This window comes from Larus michahellis, chromosome 6 (assembly GCF_964199755.1).
Source record: "Larus michahellis chromosome 6, bLarMic1.1, whole genome shotgun sequence".
NCBI lineage: Eukaryota > Metazoa > Chordata > Aves > Charadriiformes > Laridae > Larus > Larus michahellis.
In genome coordinates, this window is record NC_133901.1 from 23,207,679 (window position 1) to 23,231,156 (window position 23,478).

The 23,478-nt window shown below is 39.7% G+C and overlaps 1 protein-coding gene across 8 annotated transcripts in view; it reads left to right on the forward strand.

Moving 5' to 3' along the window:
* Positions 1-15,755, forward strand: part of RHBDD1 (rhomboid domain containing 1) — a 46,797-nt gene extending 31,042 nt beyond the window's left edge. For 4 of the 8 annotated variants that reach the window (XM_074592013.1, XM_074592009.1, XM_074592011.1 and 1 more), the window contains one exon: positions 14,306-15,755. In XM_074592013.1, coding sequence (XP_074448114.1) covers positions 14,306-14,424 — 119 coding nt within the window. In that variant the 3' untranslated portion in view covers positions 14,425-15,755. Of the gene's footprint in view, positions 1-2,795; positions 6,231-8,956; positions 9,103-14,305 lie in introns of those variants that run through there. The other 4 variants (XR_012587640.1, XR_012587641.1, XR_012587638.1 and 1 more) reach the window with 4 other exon arrangements.
* Positions 15,756-23,478: the final 7,723 nt, after the last annotated feature.

Here is a 23,478-nt window from a genome sequence, read left to right on the forward strand (position 1 = left end):
AGGAGAGGCACTATTCCCTTTGAGTGTGTGGAGAGCATTCCTTCAGGTATCTGGAGGAAAATGCACTAAGAGAATGCTTTTGATGGACAAATCAACACTAGAAAATGTGCAAACTGTTTGTATGGTCTTTAGTAGTTTCGTTCTTTGCTTTTTCTATTTCCCTTCGTGCGCATTATTCAGGAGTTCTGTGTGTGTCCTTTTCCTCTTGACTTTGAAACTTCTGCATACAGAAGAAAAGTAGTTCAACAGTTTATTAGTAAACTGGAAGAGCTAAGGTGTGTTTTGCTAAAGTATCACTAAAAGAACCCAGGCTTTGATCCAAAGTATATTTATATAAAGATTTGGTATGCAGACGAATGGGACTCTGTTGCCCATTTCTCTCATCTGCCTTTCCTGAAAAAGTTCTGTCCATTGTTGCATACAACATTGCCTAAAGTTTTGGGCTTGCTCGGATGCAGTGTTTCCTGAGTTATATGTTATAGGGATAAAAAGACAGACACTGTTAATTTAAAAGTAGGGTTTCATTCCATATGGGTGATAACGTGTTTGCACTTATTAATGTGAAACATTTTAAAAATAGAAATCATTGAAGCATTGTGATACTAGTATGATGAGAATAACTTAGAACATAACTTCCAATTCAGCTTGACATCCCAATACATTGTGCTTTTCAAGACTATTTTGCTCTGTGTTTTGGATATAGTACTGACAAAAAGTATTTATTCAGATTTTCATGCTAAAATATATACAGAATGCTGATTTTTTTTTTCCTGTGACTTTCTAAATATGCGAACATTTTTGAAGGTACTGCCAATGCAGCTTTCTTTTGGATGGTTTCCTTGCAAAAATTTCAACTGCCAAAGAAAACTGAAATAGGAAGAAAACACTTTATTAAAGAAATAGTCAAATCTTTTACTGTAGCTAGAGATGTTTTTCTTACATTCCCACTACATCTATTACTAAAGCATGGTTTGCATATGGACGTAGAGGCTGTTCTTGGGGTTTTGATCCAAGACTCAGTGATACAAATGGGAGTCTTTTCACTGACTTACTTAGTGGTCTCTGGATTTTTTTTTTATCCCGCCCCCCCCCCCCCCCAGTAAACTGAACTCTTTCTCAAAGGAACAAATGTTGTTCTTTCACAGTGGGGTTGGCAGGGTCACCTTGCTGGAGAACAGGCAGTTCTGCTTAACAGCTGTGGGCATAATTAGAAGAAGCTGTGTGTGGGCTACATAAAAGCACTCTCTTCCACTTTGGAGAAAGTAGTAGTTGCTGTGGAGTGGCTTTAGTCTGCATTGGTGTTTCCATCTGTCTGTCCGGGTTTGTTAGTCTTGACATTGGGAAGTGGGTATTGTTTGGAGTCTTTGTTGTTGTGCATCTTTGTTAGCCAAGCAAAAATGCAGTAAAGGAAATACAAAATGGTGTGGTTTTTTTCCAAATGTGATTTTATATATACTAAGATTCTTATGAATGTTAACAAACTTAGTCTGGGGATGCTTTTAGTGGTAAACTAAGGTCAGTGAATATTCCTAATCTTGGAATTACCCCGATTTACTGTTTTAACTCTTGTTTTATCATTGGATTAATTCTATAGACTAGGTGTAGCCTACATTTTCTTCATTGGGACTCTCTTAAAAATGATGTTCTGAACATTTTTCTGATGTCTGACTGAGTAAATCAGTCATTTCTGGTAGTTTCAAGAAAAATATATACTCCATATTATGTCTTGTTGGCAAACATCGTGGCTGCATCCTTGTGGTCCTAAGGCCAACTGTATTTTATACTTTTTGTTTTCTGTCTGGAGTCTCTAGCTTGCATCTAAAAATAAATCTGTAATTATTTTGAGCATTGCATAGATTCTCTGCTGTTGTCAGTCTGCAGCAGTAGGTTTTAGGATTATGCTCAAAAGGAATATTTGGGACAATTGTCTTTCGTATTCACTCTAATACAGCTGTGCAATCTTGCTGACATAGGTGAACAAGCTCAGCTTGCCCCAAAAGCTGGTTGGACATGAGCCAGCTCTGATCAAAAAGCCTTAGTTTCATTAGCTCAAGAAGTTTTGCTAATGCAGTTAGTTACATTCAGCAAGTTTCAGTACGGACAAATACGGTCCTTTTTGCAAAGGATTCATTAGCCATCATAGCTCAGTTAGGTATTTCAGATGTGGCTCACAGTTAGAGCGTTGCAAGGTGGTGGTGAATGTCTGCACTTGTCAAGTCTTTCTTGACAAGTCTTTCTTGAAAAGTCTTTCTTTTTCAAGTGACTTGGCAGAGGATATGTAGTACCATTTATATCCTGTAGTACATGAAACGGTGTGGCTAGCACCTAGGCTTGACGAGCCTGAAATAATTTAAATCTAGCTTTCAGTGTATTTTTTCAAAGCGGGAAGAATGGTGATTCAGATCAGCATAACTTGGTACTTTTTGTTGTTATTCATTCAAGCAATTACATAGCTTAAGCATTCATTTAGTCAGTTTTTTTAACACATTTCTATGACTGATGATACTATAAAGGATGAATAATGCATTTATTTAGTACTTTTTAAATCAACTTAATGTGAAGCAATGTTTGGATGAAAATTAAAATGTAGTTGAAAAAAAAACCAAACAACCGGTTCAGTTTCTGGATAGCTTTTAACAACAGTTTTAAATGGAAAACCAAAGCCCACTTGCCTTATTAAATAAAGGAATTACTGTTTATAATTAAATAATTTGCCAAAATTATTTCTCGTCCTGATGGTATTCAGGATTTTGGATCTACTAAGACTCATTAGGTAGCACTTTTTACTTTTTCAGTTATTTGAAGATGAGTATCCAGAAACACTGGAACACAGGATGAGAACTAAGAGTTACCTTGACAGATTGGAAGGCTGTCTCAAAAAAGAAGGAAGCAATTCTGTTTGGTATTCTGCATGCTAGTAGGTATAACCAATGACATAACATGGACGAAGAATGTCATGTTCTGTAACATTTGCCTCACTGCGAATAGGCATGTTATCTGCAAACATGCTTCTGTGCTCTTCAGTACTAATGAGACCTTCTATGTAGCACTGCATCAAGTTTTTAGCTCTTCTTTTGGAAAGGATGAGAAGCGCCTGGAGCATCAGAGGGGGAAAGCAGTAAGAATTAAGTGGGGATCTAGAAAACACAACTGAAAAGAAGATATTTTATGAGATAGGAGGTAGAAGATATCTAGTAATACACAAATCTTCAAATACATTAAAAGTATCTGCAGAGAGGAAGGGAATGTATATTTATTACAATTTATAAAACAGGAAATAAAGGATGTTACTTCAGCAGTGGAAATTTAAGTTAGGTGTTAATAATGATAAGTAATGGCATAAATTAACAAAGAATTTTGTGGGTTTTAAGGTTAAACCAAGGTTTCTCATGAATGTGACAAGTGCCATGAAGATGGACTAGGTAATCATTTGAGGTTCTTTCTAGCTCTGGTTTCTATGGCTCTAGCAACAAATCATGCTTCATTTTACAATCAGATCACTTTAAGCTACAAATTACACATAGATTTAGCTAAAGAACTTGAAAGACCTGACAACTTGGAAAAGAATTTTTAGAGGGTTTAATGACCAAGGAAGAAGAATACCACAGAACACTGCAAGGATATCTTCCTAGTAGCTAACTGTGTTAGGCTGCACAGCAATCTCTGAGGGAATGAGAAAGATACCAGCTAAATTATTTTAAACCAGTTTAGTTGAACTAGTTTTTAAAAACAGTTTAGTCAAGCTATAAAAAGAGGAATATGAGCTGGGTTTCAGAAAGAAAAAGTCTTCTAGTGTGACTCTGTTATGTGACCTTTATGCACATTTTTTTACCAAGTCATCAAGCACATTAGCAATATCAAACAAGGGACTTTTTATTAAAGTATTTAATGATAATCAATGAAATGTAACTATTCTTTTTTTTTTTTAACTATTGAGCAGGGGAGCTTTGTGTTTGGGGTTTTCACTGGTCTCATTTTTAGGATCCAGAAAGGACCAGAACTTCCCTGTGAGCTTTACAATTCAGAAGCATTGAACCAATTACTGTAACATCACACAAAAATATTTGCCAAGAATAGGCATGTTAAAACACTGGTAAGGACATAACTTGTGAGTAACTTCATAACTGTAAGCAACTGTGTAGCAGTGATGAAATTTCATTTGCATGTATTCCTTCTTTTTGCCCAGAGAAACTTTCATCCTTTTCGGTTCTATTTTATGTAACTCCTTATCCTGTTTGTTTTCTTCTTGCTCTATTCCTTGCCTTAGATTTCATTTTTAGTGCTTTACTTCACTGTATTTTTGACAGTGTTCTTTACTTGGTCTGTGCAACTTACTGTAAAAACAGTGAGGAGAATAAAATACAAGTCATAAAGTAATTTCATAAAGTAATGAATGTCTAAATATTATTTGGAGGATGGAATTGGAAAATATGTCGAAACACTAGTGAATACGCACCAACAAACCAACCAAGGGAAGTGGGGTTGGAACTAGGTGATCTTTAAGGTCCCTTCCAACCCGAACCGTTCTGTGGTTCTGTATCCTCTTACTTCTGCATTATAGTGTTGAGTTGCAAACGCATGATCAGAGTGTGCAGTAGCTTTTGGCTTATTCTGAGGCAGGACTGATGGTCTCTAAAAATGTTACCAATGTGCTTTTAACAACTTTTGTTACTTTAATAAGAGTTTTTTATTTTAGTGATATGGATACAGCAAAGATGAGAATTTGAAGTGTGATTAAAATAAATTTTAAAATCCTCATGTATGAAGGGATTAAGGTACCCATATTAAGACTTAGCCATCTCTTTTCCTAACCAAAACAAAATATCAGACATTTTGTAGGGAATGGGTTTGTGTGTTTCTCAGTTTTATCATCTGTTTTAAAAACAATCAAGATTTGGTGTTCAAGATTGATCTCGCTTGCTCTTCTAACGATCTAGTTGTCTCTGGATTAATTGTATGTTACTTTCCTTCTAAATTCATTAGCCACAACTAAATTCCTGCTAATTTGATTTTTCATTTGTCAGCCATTCCAAAGCACAGCACAGAAGCAGTAGTTGGACTTCCATTTCTCTTTGTTACCACTTTGCTATGCTCAAGTCTGTAGATGAGGAATGTTAGCAGCACCAGGAAGAATAGTTTGGTTCATAGCATGACAAAATTCTTTCATACAATGACAGAAACTTAAAGGGCAGTGTTAGAAACAATAGCGTAGGCTATTAAATGTGGTCTGCTTGGAGCTGGATAGGAAAAAATTGGACGGTGATAAGTGCCAAAAGCCAAATTTGTCAGACTGTATAGCGTGTCTGCATTTTGCAGAGGGGAAGGAGATGAGAGAATAAAAGCAGATTTGCCATTTTACAGGGGTTTTTTTTCCAATTGCAGTTCCTGTCTGGCTTCTAGTGCAACATAAAACAGGGAAAAGGCTGCTGTGAGTGTCTCGTTTGCCTCAACTCTTTACAGACTCATAGAACCATAGAATGGTTTGGGTTGGAAGGGACCTTAAAGATCATCTAGTTCCAACCCCCCTGCCATGCCTCCTAGTCCTTGTAAAGTATGAGGAGGAAAAGTGATGTTGCATGTGCACTGCTTTTCCTTGGGATTCTCTGCACAACTCAATAAATCAGAAGAAAGTTGGTTAAACTAGCCTTAAGGCTTAACTACTCATTGGCTGGAAGATATAAAAGAACTATAGCGACACTGAGCATCTAGCTTCTCCTTGCCCTCCAGTTTACTTCTTCCAATTCCACATGCACCAAAAATATCTGGTCAGTTATGCGTTAAAATTGCATGTTTAGATGTTTATAAACTGAGGGACCTCCCATTTTCTCAAATAGAACACTTTAAATGTTGGTATTTTTGTATTAAAAGGCAAGGGAAGTCAGGTGTATACCACAGATACAGCAGTGTAGTACTCTGTCTAATCTGTAGCAGCCCCAAGAGCAGTTTGTGAACTTACATCCCGATGTTGTAACATAGTCAGCAGGGCTATACTACTTATGGAAGAAATACATTATATGAAACTGATATAAATGAAAGCCAGTATTCTAAGTTGTTATGGCATTTGATCAAATATTTTCAAACCACTATTGCTTAGTAGTATCAATAAATTAACTATAAATCTTTGGCACCTATTCTAACAGTCTTGATGTATTTCTTGAAGGCTGTCATCCTGGGACCCCCAAAGGACATCAGCAGCGCTTCTCTTGAGGAGGTCTTTACTGGACGGTTCTGTATGTGCTCATCTTCCCATACTTTTTTTCATATTTTCCTTCTCTTCATTTCAGGAAGAGAAAAGTAACCTTCCTTTTAGGAGCCAGAGGAAGGTTACCTAAGGTAGAAAGACAGATGCTCTATACTGTCTGCATTTCCTAGAAGAAAGGTTTGAAGCTTTCATAGCTTTGCTGACTACGTAAGCTGTATTTAGACTTGAAACAGTGGCTAGAAAGATTGGAAGAGTTTGCCGGATGTGTGAGCTCTTAGGCCAACGAATACAGCATTTCTCTTACTCTTTTGGCAGTGACACAGGTACAGATGCTGGCAATCTGGTACGTAATCAAATGAAATGATAATACAGAAGATGCAGTGAAGCAATTAAGCTGTATAACGTGGTGATGTCTACGCGAGGTGATCCTAACAGTCCTGCGTTTGTGAGGACCTAAGCTAACAGTCTTTGAGTAATTTGTTGACTGCAGAAAACCATTGTTTCAAGAAAAAGAGGAGGAAATCCCACAATGCATTTGCTTCAAACTAAGACATAATACCTGAACCTTGGCTCTGCTAAGTATAGACTTACTGTCTTTCTCACCTTTCAAAGGCTGGGAAAATCAAAGCCAGGATTATCTCTGTGTTTGCTTGGATGTGAAATGATTAGATCTGAGGCATCTGTTAAGGGCTCTCCTCTTGGTACAAGCCAGCTGTTTCATCCAGTTCAGGGCTCTCTGTTTTGGTTAGCTGCATGCCCCTCACTGTGTGGAAAAGAGATTACTGCTTGTCTGGGATTACCTTCTGCAATAAAGCTTCTACAAAAGTAAGAGTTTTTTGGAAATGAGAAGTGTTTGTTCTTTTTCTGTGTATGTCAGTGTTTGTATAGCTTGGGTTTTTTTGTATGGGTACCACATTCCCTAGTGACAGGGCAGATAGTGATACTGAAAATTGTAAGCTATTTAACTGGAATATTCTAGATTCTTCTTTAACACAACTACAGCTAGCATGAAAAAGAAGTGCAGACATGCTTTGTAATACCATCACTGCTTATTTGCTGCACTCACCTTCTTTTATCTAGCAGCAGCAGTATTTATCAAGGACCTAATTGCATATTTCCACTAGTCAGACTTTCACAGTTTGGGAGCTTGGGAAATTCTTCCTGAAACTTACAGAAACTCTCTTGCAAAGCCTATTATCTAACCTAAAGCTTAGGCCATCACTTCAGAGTGGAGCAAAAATCAAGTGAGTGTGTGGCACTTCTGTGGCTTGTATTGCAAGCGGAACTAAAACCCTACATGGAGATTTTGTCTGTTCGGCTCGTCCTGTAAGATGACAGTGGATTTTTCTTCCTTATGCTGAATTTCATGCAGAGGAGCAAAAAACGCACACTTCACACACATTCTACAGGTATTATTATTACACTGGTAGGATGGCATGTTCCAAACTGTCCTTATGTCTGATCTTGATGATCAGAGCGCAGTGTGTAGGTGAAGACGGAATGGATGGCTCATTCATGCTGCCAGCTGGCTGCGGAGGTTTTGCTTTGCTGTCAAACAAGGCTGGCTGTGCTGCAGCCAGGTCAGTCGCTGGGCGTTCTGTGAAATAGGCTTTGTGGAGGGGTCTGCTTGCCTTTGCAGTGAGTGTGGCTGGAGGTTCACATGTCATTCAGAAGAGCGGTTCGGAATTATCTGTTAGACTGATGCAGCTAGAACTTTTAATTCCAGTGATGTGGAGTATGTCCTTTCACCTGTGTGCTTTCTTTGGGGAAACAGTTGTCCTCTTTGGTTTTGTGTTGGGTTGTTTTTTTGTTGTTTCCATCGAAATATTCTATGTGATGAATTGTTGTCACTAAAGATGTTAATTTTTTTCACCTCTTCCTGTCTGCTCTTCTAGATCACGCATCAGGTAACTGTATTTTAGTATTTGAAGTGCTGAGAATGTGTGAAAAAGATCTGGGGAAGGTGGCTTTGAGCTGACCACTGTTGCAGTGAAAAGCCTCAAAGTGTGTTGTGTGTGTCCAAGGGTGACGGCGTTGTATTGCAGATGCATAAAATGAGAGCAACAGTAGACAAATCTTACTTAATAGGAAGATAGACAAAATTTAGAGGAGTCTTGTATAGAAGTTGTCTGTGTTAGCTGTTCAGCTTCAGGGTTAAGATGTTGGCTATGCGGTTAGTCTTGTCAGGACAGACATTCTGCTGCAAAGCACTGTACGCAATAGCAACTTAAGCTATGAATTTAGGACTGGCTTAGTATAGAAAAAAAGTATATACGTATTCCACTGGCTTTCACTTTGCTTGCCTTTTGATGAAACCTGATGTGACAGACAAACTGCTAGGTGCTGGCAAATAATCCCCGGGTTTCAAACCAGCCAGACAATAAACAACTCTAATATTCAGTGCAGCAGCTTCTCTAGAGCCCATCTGTTTCAAAATAACCCTAATTCTGCTTACAAGGCGGAATGCTGTGTTGGCTGGAGTTTGTCCTAATTTCCGTGGTGGCCTGTGTGGCTCCGGTGCCATCTGCTGGGTGAGCCACCAACGTCCCCACGCCCCGCAGGAGCACCCACCCAGCGCCTGCTGCCTCCCCGCCGGCATGCGGTGCAAGGGTCTAAGATCACGTTGTTTAATCACCTTCTTACTTGCTAATGGAGTCGTATGTGCACGATTAAAAGTGTGAATGTAATATTACAAGCTAATATGTGCGCTCTCCTTTTTTCTTTTTTCTTTTTTTTTTTTTTCGTTTCTTGAAGGCGAGAAACAGTGGCCCAGTTGCAGCTGTCATCCTGGGCATCCTTTACTAAAACCTATGGACCTGCATGGGTTATAAGTCGTATTATCTGACTATTAAATTGCTCCTCAAGCATCTCTCTCCGAATTGCTCAAAGCAATTCAGCAGGTAATACTCTCCAGCTTCTTTGCTTTTCACTACAAGATGATTTAATCTTTCAAAACGATGCTTCAAATGTGAGCTCTTTGGAAAAAGATAAGGCTTAAGCCTAGATAGGATCAAGTCGTGCCTCTTTGCTGCCATCTTTTCTGGTCCTGACGTTTGTTTTTGTGAGTAGAATGAGGTTCTGGTGGGTAGGGCACTTCTGGAGATTGACTATGTTGGTGATTTGGTATAATGTGAGCTGTGAATGTCCAAAATAGAAACTCCTGCTGTTTGTCTATAGTGATTGCTGCCTGTGCTTTAACATCCATAGCATATGGAAGAATAAAAAAAAGTCTTAAATTTTGTGTTGTGATTATGCCTTATTTTTTTCAAATATATCATGCGATGGATATAGCAACAGAAGCCAGATTTTTTTAATAGTCAACTTTTTATCAATTTTGCCTTTTAACAAAATGTGATTTAGTTGAAGAATGAACAAGAATAATAAACTATTGCTCTCCTGATTGTCCTATAAAAATACTCGGTGTGATAGTACTTAATTTGAAGTAACGTTTTACTTGCAAATGACCTGTTTTAAGTGAGGTGAACTATTCAGCATCAGTTCAGTGACGGAATTTTGGGGTTTACTTCATAAACATCTCAAAGATGAATCCAAAAGGCACATTAAAATATTTGTTTTCCTTTTGCTATCATAAAGTCTTTAAGGAAGTTTTGGGCATTATCAGCTGTTGTAAGTTAGTAGTGCCCAGAATTGCATGAGAACAGCACTGAAATATGTGTATCGCAAAGTCTTTCATCTGAAAGATTTGTATCCAGTAAGACAGTCTTAACTCCTTGCATTTATTGTTGGTTGAGTTTATGTGCTGTCTCTGTTGGTGTAGAATTTAGAATATATTTTCTTGTTCTAAAACAGAAATTTCGTTCAGTAAGATATAGGCAATGAGTATCTGCTGTATCAGAAGTTCAGGAATTTCAGGACTGAGTAGTTTGTTTGCAATCTGTTAATTATAAGAATTAAAGCAGGTAATAGTACTTAAGGTATAAACCAGAAGTTTTTCTTAGGAATCAGAAGAACCGATGTTGGGTGCAGGATTTTCAGTGCAAAGTCTCCAATATCCAATAAGGTGTGGCTAATAGTCTCATATATTGATATATTTTTTCTTTTGGCCTTAGCAGATTGGGCAGTTCAACTTTTAAAATGACTGTGTTGAACATCCAGTAATTTGTTTCCAAAACTTGGAATTTGACCACAATGAAAAGAGTATGATAAACTCGATAATTTCTCGAGGGATTCCCCTGGGTAATTACATCTTTTTGACTTGAGGAGACTTCTGCTAAATAGTTCTTATTTTTCTGTCCTGTCCCGTCCGTCGTCGTCCCCCCCCCCCCCCCCCCCCCCCAAAAAAAAAGGGTGCAAATTTGAGTAACAATCTGCAAATCTGTGCTGAGTTTTTTAACTAGTAAAAATGGTCTCGTGGTTCAGCATGAAGTGTTTTACAGTCTCTGTTCCAAAGCTGTTGTTACGGTTACCATACCAGCAGTTCCTCCTGTAAATCTTGATGCCAATCAGGCGCTGAAGGAAGACCAGGAGACGAGGCCAGGCAGACGCCCGCGGTGTCAGCGCTGGCTTCTCCAGCCCGGGGAGTCGCTCTGCTCTTTGAGTGCGAAATGCTCTCGGTCCTCTCAACTGAGAGGTGCTGGCTCATTCATAGTGGGGGGAAAAATATGTTAAAAAGGGAGGTCAGTCACTCTTGTCGCCTTCGTTTCAGACTGTGGGGCTGTGATTAATCAGATTTCCGATTTTGACATGCTGAGTAACCTTTGAATCAGTGCCTGATACATTGTGCCTATGGGGGAGGGTGGGTTCAGAGTAATGTGCTCTAATGCCAACCCCAGTAAGTATTTTAGGCATGATAAGCGTATTTATTTAACGTGGATGAAAATGTGTAAGGTTATTAAAGCTTTATTTGTACTACAGTAATACAGGTTTAGTTAAAGCAGTTGCAACTACAGTGACTTTCATGTTTTGGTCCAGTACTGTAATTGTAAACCTCAGTGACCAAAAAAACCCCAGGCAGAGGGACGGGAAAGCTGCGGAGGGTCTCAGTCTTCCGTATTCACAGAACATGCTTCTCCTTCACAATAAAATTAATCTTAAAATATGCTGTGTAAGGGTTAATGTTTTGTTCCAACTCTTTTGTACTGTATCCTTTGGTTTTGTCTATCATGTGGTGTTACTGCAGTTTTTTAAATACTTTAAATGCAATCTTAAACTCCACTGGCTTGAGGGGCTTTGGTGATGTGTGGAAAAGATTGTGTTTGTTCCTTGCACAGGAGCCCAGGTGTCGTTTCAGTAGTAACAGTGGCCTAATTACCACTTCTGAACACTGTGCCTTATAAATATTTTCATTAGGTAAAGGTGTTATTTCATTAACATTTTAATTGTAATTTAAAAAAAAAAACAAATAAAAAAAAACCAAAACAGAACAGTGTCAGGGAACTATTTTGGGTAACAGGCTAATTTACATATAGACGTATATTTAAACCTTCACATTTAGACAACTTCACTCCTCAGCATATTGTTCGATGTAAATTAGTATCTTTTCTTGAACATAAAGCCTTTCAAAATACATTGTCAGACTTTCATTTTTCAGTCAACATATAAAGGAGCATTTTGCATCTTTTTTTTAATAACATCTCTTTCTATTTCTAGTGCTTATTAAAGCACATTTATATTTGAAGTGTTGAGCATATTTTATAGGGACTCTGCCAGTACTTGTCTTAACTGTCTAAGTGGTATCTGATGTCTTAAATAAAAACTAACCAAGGATGCTATACAGAAAGAGAAATGTTTTCGTGAGGAGCCTTGGTATTTAATTGACAATGTCACAACAGAAAAGAATTTTTAAAAAATGCAAATGTTTTCTTGATTATGATGATTAAAAAAATAAATCAAACGTCAGCATTACAGTACCATTTTGACCCTGTACGGGTCTTGTGTAGGGTCTTCACTATATTGGTCTTCATATATCAAAATTTATATCTTTCAGCTATTGTTAGTGTTTATATTCAAAGTATACCCATCAAAAGTCAAAGTATAAAGAAAATATGAGGCGTTTTAATTCATGTTATAGTAATATGTAAATAACACTGTGAAAAGCCCTTGCTGATTTTCTTTTCCATTTGTTCACCCCAGATATTATATACCATCAAAAAAAAATCAGTGATTTTTCGTACAGATTTTCTTGCATGACAACATAAACATCGTTGAGAATGTTATAATGACTCCAGTGTTGTTTAGCAATTTCTTTGCTTACTCATAGATGATGAGTAGGATAAATACATACAGATGTATTCATTTGTATTCCAGTATGTGTCTACAGTCATAAATGTTGACTTCCAATGATTTACTGAGCTTTCTCAGGCTTTTTAACTTTTTTGTCTAAACATGTTTCTGCACTCTTACAAAAGGGTCTGGTGTCTGCTGCCCACCTTGCACCGTGCCTTCCAGTTTGAAGCTCTTGGGTTTTTTAGTTTTGTAAATGAATGTCCATTGGGGTTACAAACTGCTGTCAGCCAGTGGTTTTGCTCAGCTTGTGGTCAATAGAACACAGTAAAACAACTTTGTTTTTATCTCTTAAAATAAACTTTGTATGTATAAGAGTAAAATGAGGGAAAATAAATGTAGTAAACGAACATTAACATTCATTAATAATTTTTTGTTAATGAAAACCATTCTACCCATGTCTAATTTTTTTTAGACAAGGAGATTTCTTTTGTATTTTAAAAAAATAGAATTGAGAAGCTTTGCAGTTAATGTTACCTGTGCCAAGCTCTGTGACTTCCAATAAATGTTAGCTTTCGATAATGTTTTGAACAGTATTTCTCAAATAGTGGTGTGGTGTTTGCAGAGACAGAGTAACAGCTTCAGTGTTCTTCAGATGTATCTCTAGCAAGTTGAGACACAGGGACAAGCTGAAGATAAAATACTAAAATATATGTTAAATCCATTTCCTGTATATTAATATGAATTTGAAAAATAGTTTTAAACAGTGCATCTCATTTTATAAACATTTATGTTAATATTGCTGCCTAACAGAGTTTGGGCAGCTCTAGTGATCTCTGGAAGCATTTTCCAAGAGTTCGATTTCTTGGCAAACACAAAAGAAAAATTATGAACACATTCTAGTATTTTCACAAAATCATCCATCTGTTGGTGAGTACTCGACAAACTAAAATGCTTTTGTAATTGAATGGGAAACCAATGGGAAACCAAGGGAGTCTTTAGGTAAGGTGGACCTGCCGACCTCAGGTCATGTCAACGGGCCTGGTGTGTTTGCACACAGTTTCTGATATGGGATACAGCCCTATTTGAAATTCATCTGGAAAATGACCGTAATAGTACTACAGTACGTACTTTTGGTTTTCCCTATTCACTTTAGCTAGTTTAAATGAGACCCTGAGGTGAAAGTTTAAAAAGTACCAAATGTCCCAGAGGCTGTTGTGTTCTCCTTAAAGCTGATTTGCTTGTCCGTAAGGCCGTAGCAATGCTCAGAAGGCAGCCTCTCCCTTCTGCTTCCCACAGCCCCTCCGTTCTGGTGGTGTGTAACCACAGCCTGCACGTTGTTCCTTTGCTCCGTCACCTCATGTGAATTCTGAAGAGTTGCTGGAATACCCCGTTCTCGCCTTCTCTGGCAGTGCCAGGGCAGAGAACCTTCGGCCTTGGTGTGGTATTCCTGCTCCGATTAATTTGCTTACGGTTCTCTCTAGATGAGCTGCCACGTGGAGTTTATTTCTGAGATTGCTGCCAATGAAGGATGGTAGCTGTGCGTGCGTCTGGGATGGGTCAGCACGTGGGGCACTGCAACGCGAAAAGCAAAACCAAAAGCTTATTTTTCCAGAAGGAACTACTGAGGACTTTTAAATAAAGTGGGGATCATGAAAAATGTGAACCCCCAGGTTAATACTTGTTAGATGCTTTGGTTTTCTTTTGGTTGTGGTTTGTTGGTGGTTTTTTTTGTTTGTCTTTTTTACTTCAGCGCCTTTAAGAGCAGTTGCTGGAAGTGGCGATTGCCCTGAAACCATCGGAATTGGAGACGTTCAACTCCGTTTCCTTTGTGTTGTGGTGCTTTGGGTTACAGGATATATGTGCATTTTTCTCATCTAACAGAGCAAAATAACAGTTGTTTTTCATTGTGTCTTGTAGATTTTGGTGGAGCAACGTATAATAATGAGCGGCGACCTTACGGCTTTTGGTTTCCACCTGAGCAGCATTCAGAAGAGGAAATAAGAAGACAAAGGCTTCGGAGGTTTGAGAGACGATGAAACCGGCAGGTGTTGATGTAAATTGTAAAGTGCTATTCAGAGTTACCAAAATATTTGCAGATTTATTTGTAATCTGTAACTGCAAGGTTTATTTGTAATATTTTTCCAGGTTTTTTACAACTAGTCGCAAAACTGCAGAGGCTTTTGTGAGTTCAGGATCAAAATTGGAACTTGCATAAAAAGTGTGAGATAGGAATGAAAATGTGATCTTTGGCACTCTCCATCTTAATGCACCTTAAATATGGAAGAAGACTGATGGTTTTGCCAAACTCTCTTTTTTCTGAAGTTCTTTTGTGTAGCTTCAGGAATTCCTTGGCTTTTTGACTGCTGGTATTCTCAGACAACAGGTTTTCTTCATCCAATGCAGATGAAAAAAACATTACTCTTTTTTTTTTATATACAATTGTAAAACTATGCAATTTTTCCTTAGAAAATTGTCTCTGTGATGAGCAGCTGTTTTTGGGATGTGAAATGTCACTTGAAAAGATTGCTTTGATGACAACAGCTCCATCATGAGAGTCTGGGCTTAAGCCGTCTTGCCGACTGGGTGAAAAATAGTCGCAGGTATCCTTGCCCTGAGGAGTTCTTTAATAAAGCCTTTAGTCTTGCAGTCTTCCTTAAAATACGCTCTTCTGCTGAGAGCTTGTATGTGATAAAAATGAGCTGTAACTACTTATTGTTTCCTAAAGCCTTTCTTAATATTTATATTTCAAATAAAAAAAAAACGCTTCCCTTTAGAGCTGAAATAATTTGTAAGGAGTTTTATGGAAAGAAAGGTGGATATACCATATGAAGAATGTATTTATTAATTTACACTTTTTCAGAGTGCCTTTTTTTCCTTTTTTAAGAAAGCTTGGAAATTGTACATATTGGTTATTTTTCTATAAATGCAGTAGCCATAGAATAAAACAGCAGATACTTTTATAGTAGGCTAACTTTTCTATGCTCACTAAAAATAAGCATCAAAAAACTGCATACAGTTCACATATTTTTCTCAGTAGGTAATAATTAGATGTAAATGAGGAGGGAGTAGAATTGGTTCCTCAGAGTAATCTTTTAATGCACTAGGCAAAAGTTTCAGTGTAATTTACTGTGTTAATCTCTGTTATTTTAATTATTAAAACCACTGGATTATCCACTAGTCAGGTGAAAAAAGATACTTCAGTAAAATCAAAAGCATGATTATAATTTTAAAAGCACTTGTTTTTGTAAAGTGAGGTTAGAAATACTTGCCATTAAACATTCACAAAAATTGTCAGTACTAATAATTGTTCAGCTGTTTTGACTTCTTTGTATACAAAATCAAAATAAATATTTTTTTACACTTAAAACTGTTTGCTTTCCATCATAGTGATTAATGAGGCCTACACTTTAAATTACAGAGCTGCCACCACATTGTTAGAAATTAAGACTTGTGATACCAAGGGAGCAGGTTAATTATGTTGGGACTAATTTTGTTTCTTTTGAATTTGCTGGAAGTTTTGGGATTGGATTAATGGAAAGTTCCGGTGCTTACGTATTTTGGAAAGTTTATTAACGGAATGATTCCTTAGTAGGATTTTTACCATTAAGAAACCCCCTCAGCTCAGGTTTCAGAGCAGCGGTGATGGTGGATGTGAGCCGCAGATGAATTCCTGCCACGGGATCTGTTGCACTTTATCTCTTCAGCGGCAAAAATTAAGGGCAATCTGCACAGACGAGGGTTCCACGTTGCGTGTTTTCTGGCACTGTTTAGTGCCTGACTGACTTTATGTAAAGTAAGGATTTTTTAAGAAAAAGTAGTTTTGTATAAAATATTTAAGATCTGAAGTTTGATTCCTTTGTCGCAGGAGCTGTGATTTCTTGTGAATTTTTGGTACTTCCTCTAAACTCTGTGATCGGGTACCATGTAAGAAATTCCACCCCCTTAATTAATCCTAATCAGCAGACTTGTTAACAGGCACATCCTTGAAATTAAATGGTTGAATGTCCTAACATGTTACTGCTAATAAATAGGGGTTTCTCGCAGTCCAGAATTAAAATGCGGTGAAAGAACACCGCGTTTAACTTTTAAAATTCTTCTCTTCTGTCTTGTCTTTAAACCCAGGCAAATAATATATTCTTGTGTATGTATGGATTTTTCCCCGGCAGTACTGCTGCTATGGGGGGAAAATGCCCTTTAAAATCCTGGGAAAACAGTACTCCGAGGTGTTCCACGCCAGAGCGGGAGAGACTGTGCTGGGTGGTGAGTGTAGGTGGAACGAGTGTTCTCAACACAGGCTGAAAGCGAGATCAAAACCTCTCCTGCCCCCCCTACAATGACAGGCTGGTGCCCGGGGAAGCGTTCAGGTGGGGAGAGCACGTGGCTCTGCTCTGTGGCTCCCCTCAGAGAAGTCGTCCTGCCTCAAGCTTTGGTTTCCACGGTCACCTTTCAAACAAGCTTTGCTCGCGTGTTTGCTGAAAATAAAAGCTGGAATTTTTCGTTTTTAAAAAGTTTGACTAATGCCACCTTGTTCACACATACCTTAAAATCCCTCCAAGAACTCCGCTGGTATAAAGGGTGTAGTAGGAGACAGTGAAGGGACCGACCCCTTCCAGAAGTTCTTCCTTGGAGTTCTTCGGTTTGGTTTTGTTTGAAAGTGAAGGGAGAATTTAACTCTCCCATTGTTAGATAGAATATGTTCATACCGCGTATATGCAGCTAAGGAAAAAAAGAGCCTAAATATTGGCTCATTAAATTAAAGATATATATACAAAAGTCCACAGAAAGATGGTGTGTCTGGGGAGAGAAGGAAATTCTTTATTAAAACAGAATTTGCAGGAGACTATTTTGATTGAGCTGAAGTAAGTCCCGGTTTTGATAGCGCGTATGCTAAAAAAGCAGAAAAGAGAGCATACGTGATACTGGTAAAGTTTTTATATCAAGAGTCTTTATGGCAGATGTTTTTGTCTTTGTTTTTATATTTGAATACAAATTCAAAGGAGCTTAAATTGCAGGTGATAAAGCAAAGGAGCTGTGAGCGTTGTTAGTCCAAGGTGGCCAAACGAAGGCGAAATGACTTGCCTTTTCTCCTGTGTAATAATTACATGATCAGAAATGCCTGCAGGACAAAAGTGACTTTTTGTTATCCACTGCCCTCTTTAATTATGATACCCATCTATGCTAAGTGTATGTACTCTGAGCCTTGAAACCGCCGGCTTGTATCTCGACCGGGGAGCTCAGTAGGTGTGTGCCGTTACGATGCCTGAAGATGGCACAGCAAATTGGGGTGACGCTTGAACAAACGGCTTGAAGAACAGTTCAGGTGCAGCCACCTTTTCCGTTGTTGGGACGTGTTGGGAACGGGCGTTGCAGTTCGTTTTCTCGTCTGATTCTGCAGCTGGTGAACTGGAACATTTTTTCTTGAGCACTGAGTGACTGAGTGTGAATCCAAAAAGATTGGACCCAGCAAAAGAGCTGCCTCACAGATGCTCGTGTCCATGTGCTGTGCCTGCTCGAAGGAGCCTGCAGACATGAAGGGCCCAATCATTTTATGGTTTTATTATAAGATACTAATTGTTTCCTATTTCTTACCAGACTTCAGAGGGCAAGGAAATATTAACAGTTCTCGGTGTTCAGTTGTAGAACTGTTTCTAAAGGGCTGTCATGCTTTCTGAAGGGTCTAAATCTGGTTAATAAATACTGATATCTATTTACTTGTTCAGGAGCTGTGAAAATGGGAAAAAGAGGTTGCCATACAAAATTAATACGATTTTTTGTTTATATGATGTGTGCTCAGAACAGTAAAGCAATTGGGTTACTAAAGGAGAAGATTGAGGATACATGTGATAGCAGTCTTCTGCTGCATGAGAACAGCGATAAATTCATCTCTCTTTGTCCATTGACAAGAAGAAATTGGGCTAATTTGCAGCATAACGAATGTAAGCAAAGGATTTCTAACCATGTAGATCGTGAACTTTTCCTTACCCATATAACAAGGAACGGCTCCTAAATCTGTACAATGTTAATGACTAAGGAATGTCCTGTTTGCTGACTTTTTAAAATCATATTTTAAACTAAGTATATATGTACTCAGTTGCGCATCTGAGAAGGCTGTTGTGTATTCTTTTGCCCAATTAACAGGTGGATCATAGTGTTGGTAAAGAGAAAGACTCAGCCATAATGTTAACACTGTAGCTCGGCTGGTTTTCATCAGATTTTTTTCATTCACATTAGTACAAAATATAATTCAGCAACTTCTGAGAAAAGCTTTAAAATATCTGGTGTGCAAGGGTCAAACCTCCCGTTTTCATTTTCTCCAACATTTTGAAAAAAAATAGAGCTTAGGTCAGAGTGGCCCTTATTTTGGAAAGCTTTGCTGTTCAAAACAGCACTTAAGTACGTGCTTCTGTAAACACATGGGGTTTCCTTGGGGGGGGCCAGGGCCGTGACGGGTACGGGGACACTGCGGGTGTCTGTTGGAGGAATCAAGGTAATTGTTCTGCTGCTGTTTAGAGCTGAGGCTTCCAGTTGTATTAAAAATACATCACTCCTTCCTGTTCCACTGCTACGTGCGTCTACAGACCTGAAATCCGGCATGAGCAGTTAGCTTATACAAATGTATTTTCAGTTGGGTTCTGTAGGTGAACTGAGTAGGACAGAGGGTAAGTGACCGGGGATGTATTTCATTGGGCAGGTGCTGTAGCGATAGAACGTTTAGGCAGGATGCTTCAAATCTCCGTTTCTGCACATCATCATCATCATCATCGGGAGGCACACGTTGGGTGTGCACAGACACAACCTGTCTGTGAATGGCCAAAAGTCCTGTAACGCTGGTACCATTTAGTGCGTGGATTTCACTTTTTGCGTGCATCTTAAATATTTAAGCACAACAAAATTAAAATATTTGGAAACAACAATTTGCTTTAGAGTTTTGTAAATACGGTATGCAGAATCTAACAAACTACAGTTGCAACCGCCTCTGAGTGGCCATTTCTAATACGGTTTTCTTCAGTTCCCATCAGAATTTGTTTTCTGCCTCTGAAACAGTTTAATCTCCACTTTAATGAAAACACCTCTGTCTTCATTATGCTAAATTGGGTAAGAAGGAGCATCTGTCTGCAACAGGAGTGGTATTTGCAATCAGTGTGTGGAAGACTCAATTCTGAAGACGACCTCGCTTTTCTGTGTAGTGAGCCTTTGTTTTACCAAAGCGGAACATGATGTCGGTCTGGGGCTCGAGTGCTTCATTCCAAATCTTTCTATAAACTGCTGGGGGGTAACACACAGTGGTCGTTCTCCGCTTGGCAGCTGGCTCTCCTTAGGAGAGTTCATTAGTGTGGTCCTTACTATGTGCGTTTCTTTAGAAATCGGTTAGAATTTTCTCTCCTGCGTTTCGCACTTCTGCTTCACTGAATCTGTGGCAGACATTAAAATACGTGGAATTTCAAATGCCGTGAAGATCAAGCCTGTCATCTTTGGAGGAGTGGGTGAGCACTGTGTGGTCAAGCATGGGGTGAGATTTGCGATGAGGTGGCGGTAGATGCTGCAGGTGCTCCACATGGAGGAACCATGTTTGTTTAATGCATTCATGCTAGAACAATAAATGTGGAATTGTTTTTTACTTTACACTTACAAAATATCACCTCCAATTGGACTTCCAGTACCTTCTGGAACATCTGGATGAAATGACTAGACGAGGGGAAAGCTGTTGAGTGTGAATATGGAGCAGGATCTGTTTGAATGCTGATGGTGATCTTTTCCTCCACCTGGCCGGTTTGCCAGCCGGGTAAGGTGGGTGGAATTTCCACAGCTGCTTTTGTTGTTTGGTTGGTTTAAAATGCAGATTTCTGAAATCGGATCCAGTCATGACACATATCCCCACTTTGATGAAGCAGTTGCTTCACCTGCTGGAAAGTTTTTGCCACAGTCATTGTCAGAAATGTTTATCGCTCGAGTGCGGGCAGCTCAGCTCTGCCCTTGCCTGCCGGCTCCTCTCCACGGCTGGCTTCGGAGCCATCCTTTTTCTTGCAAACACCCGTTCCCCATTACAAATCTTCCTCATGGTTTTGAATGGCTTTTTTTTTTTTTCTTGCCCAGACAGTTCTAATGCACGTAAAGTGTTAGAACAGAAGTCCTCATATCTGCAGCCTTTTTCTATGTACGGTGTCCGGAATTAAATGACAAGTTACTTCAGGATTGTTTGCGAGACCTGAAAAGGCCAGGCTTCAGTCTGGGATGTCAGTGTAAAGTGACGTTATTTACAGCGGTCTCCATGTGGAACACTAGAAAGAAAGTTCCCCAGATGGATATGGTTTGTGAAGTTAAATTCCCCGAGTTGGGTCGGTTCAGCCCACAACAGCACTTGCTAAGTGATGTCTCTGTCTATAGCTCAACCCACGAGTTTTCTTACTCCTTTTCCTCCTGTTTTCTCTCCTGTCCCCTCTCCCGCGTGGGGCGAGGGAAGCAGCTGGGGAGGTGCTCGCTGCTGGCCAGGGCCACCTCACCACAGGGCTCCCAAGAGCTCCCAGGCGCGTGATGCTGCTGGTGTGACGGCGGGTGACAAGCAGGGGACTTGGAGCAGCAGCTCTGGCCCACGGCAGGCGCGCTTCTCTCGCAGGAAGCTGCAAGTTTGGGTCTGCTCGCAGGCGCCCAGCTAAACCTCTCTGTCTGGGGTTTAAGCATCTTTTCTCTTAATCTCATTCTGATTCCTGTTTCTAGCATGTGAATTGTGGACTTCAGAAATTCTGTTGTACACAAACGAATTTAAAGTACACTTCAGAAATACCATTTTCTCAAAACAGCACTATTGTGATAAAATGAGCGATAGCCATTTTTGCTATCTGGTTCTTGCTAGACAGTTTTGCTTCAGTCTCCTGTTTGACATCCTCTGTATACACCAAAAGATGAAATTCAGCTCAAAAGACATTTTCAGTATTAGGCCTGTGCACCTCTTTCCTTTTCTTATGAAAAACAGCAAATGAAGCAAAAATGACCACATTTCTTAACAGTGGATCAGGGTTCAGTGCTTGGGCACCATTTTTCTTCCATTTTCCCAGAAATCCTGATGGGGAGAGAGAAGAACCTGACAACTGCCCTGAGGATTTGCTTGGAGTTAGAGCCAGGCACCTTCCCTGCTTCCCAGGCGTTCCGGTGCCACGGACTGCGAGGCTGATGGGTGAGCAAGTCCCCTCGCTGTAAATCAGGGGGTCCAAATTAAATTCCAGGGCGGTTTACCCCAAATGGCTCTAATTCCAGTGACCTCCGGGGGTAGCCAGCATAATCTCGTGTGTCGCTGTTAGTATCCTGCCTGCTGATTAGGGTAGAATTCAGTTCTTTACCGGGCCTACGCAAGACCCAAAGCTGTTGCATGCAATAGTAAGGGTAACGGGGACCATAAGGACTAGCACAAGGCCACTGCCTTTAGCGGTGTTTTAACTTTTGTGAACACTTGCAACTATGCCTTTTCAACGTAATTTCATAATTAGGTCCCATATGAATAATTTACCAATTATTTTCTGCTGGTAGTCACTGGATACACAACTGCAGAATTAAAGCATATGCTGCTTTATGCCTTGGTCTGTCTTACTCGCTTTAGAATATTAAGTAATTTATCTGCAATTTCATTTTGAATTAGTACAATATTTCTGACAAATGCCTTACAGAGTCAGCTAAGCATGAAACAGGAATTTACGCACCCAGCAGACAGTCTATCAGTGGCAGCTTAAAAATACATCTCTTATAGAACACAGTCAAATGTAACTGGCACAGGTGCAAAATCTTTGCATCAAAATAATAGGAAAAACATGACTGTTTTGCATGACGTTTTTAAATCAAACAAGAGCAAGATGGTAAAGTGCCATGAAACGCCTCATTTAGTTTATCAGGTATTTTTTTGTTAATTCTCGCAGACGGTTTTATGATTTTACTGTGTACTTGTTCAAGTTAGATGAGCACAGATTCAGTTCCAAAATCCCATTTTATTCCATGTTATTTATCTTTGTCTTATTATGACAAAGCTTGCAATAACATCGTGTATAGGGATTTCTTTATTATTTACCCAAGTGCAGTTAGTACCAAGAGCTCCGCTGTGAATACTTGCAGCAGGGTGACTGCCCTTCTCCAGAGCGTGTCTAACCCGGAAAGGGGCTGCAGCTGAGCACCGAGGAGCTGGGGAGTACTGCTGGGAAAAGCTCCTGAGACCTTAATGTTGAATTACCTAAATCCGCTGTGGGAATGGGAGCATCACCTGAGGAAGTGGGGTATTTGTCTGCTACTTTGAACATAAGCTGAAGCTACTAGCCCGTTGTGGTTTTACTGGTGGCCTTTTTGGAAATAAGAGTTTGCGCGCCTCAAAGAATAGGTGACTGAGGCACGGTCCTCCCCTTCACATGCCGCTTTCTTCTTACAGGACTAAGCTCTGAAGCCACTCACCACCCTGGAGAGTCACGATGCTGGTTTTTACTTCAAACTGGAAGGCGTGTGGGATGCTGTCTCACCTGCGTCTGGGATGCTGTCTGAACCAGGAGGGGATTACGTTCTTTCCTACAGTCCAACGGCAGGGATTAGTGCCTCCTCCACGGCCCGTGTGGCTCACCAGATGTGAAGCGTGCAGCTGGGATCACTGAAGAGTGAACCGAGCTGTGCTCTGTCCCAGTGGGCCAGGAGGACCAAAGGGGAATGTTCCCTGAGACAGCTGGGGACTGGGACATGCCTCAAGGGGGCTCATGACCCCTTCCCAGGTGAAAGAGCAGGAGGGTCAGTTGACCACCGTGTAGGCAGAGCAGATCAGCAAGCTTTGGCTGGTTTTGTCAGAAGGAAGTTGCACAGACTGATGTATTTACACTTGAATGGACTTACCCTCCGACTATTTTATTTTCCTCTGGCTGAGACTGGAATGTTTGCCTTTCCTGCTCTTTGAGTTTGTGTATCCAACTCTTAAATTGGCTGATCAGGCTGCTATACTCGTGATGGCTTCAGAGGGAGTTCTCTTTGAATTAGGACTCTTGGATGTGGATCTCGGTTTCCTTGAAAATCTTTTTGCTGGGGGCACTTCTCTTAGTGAACGCAAATTGAAATTAGAAGCGGTGGGAAAA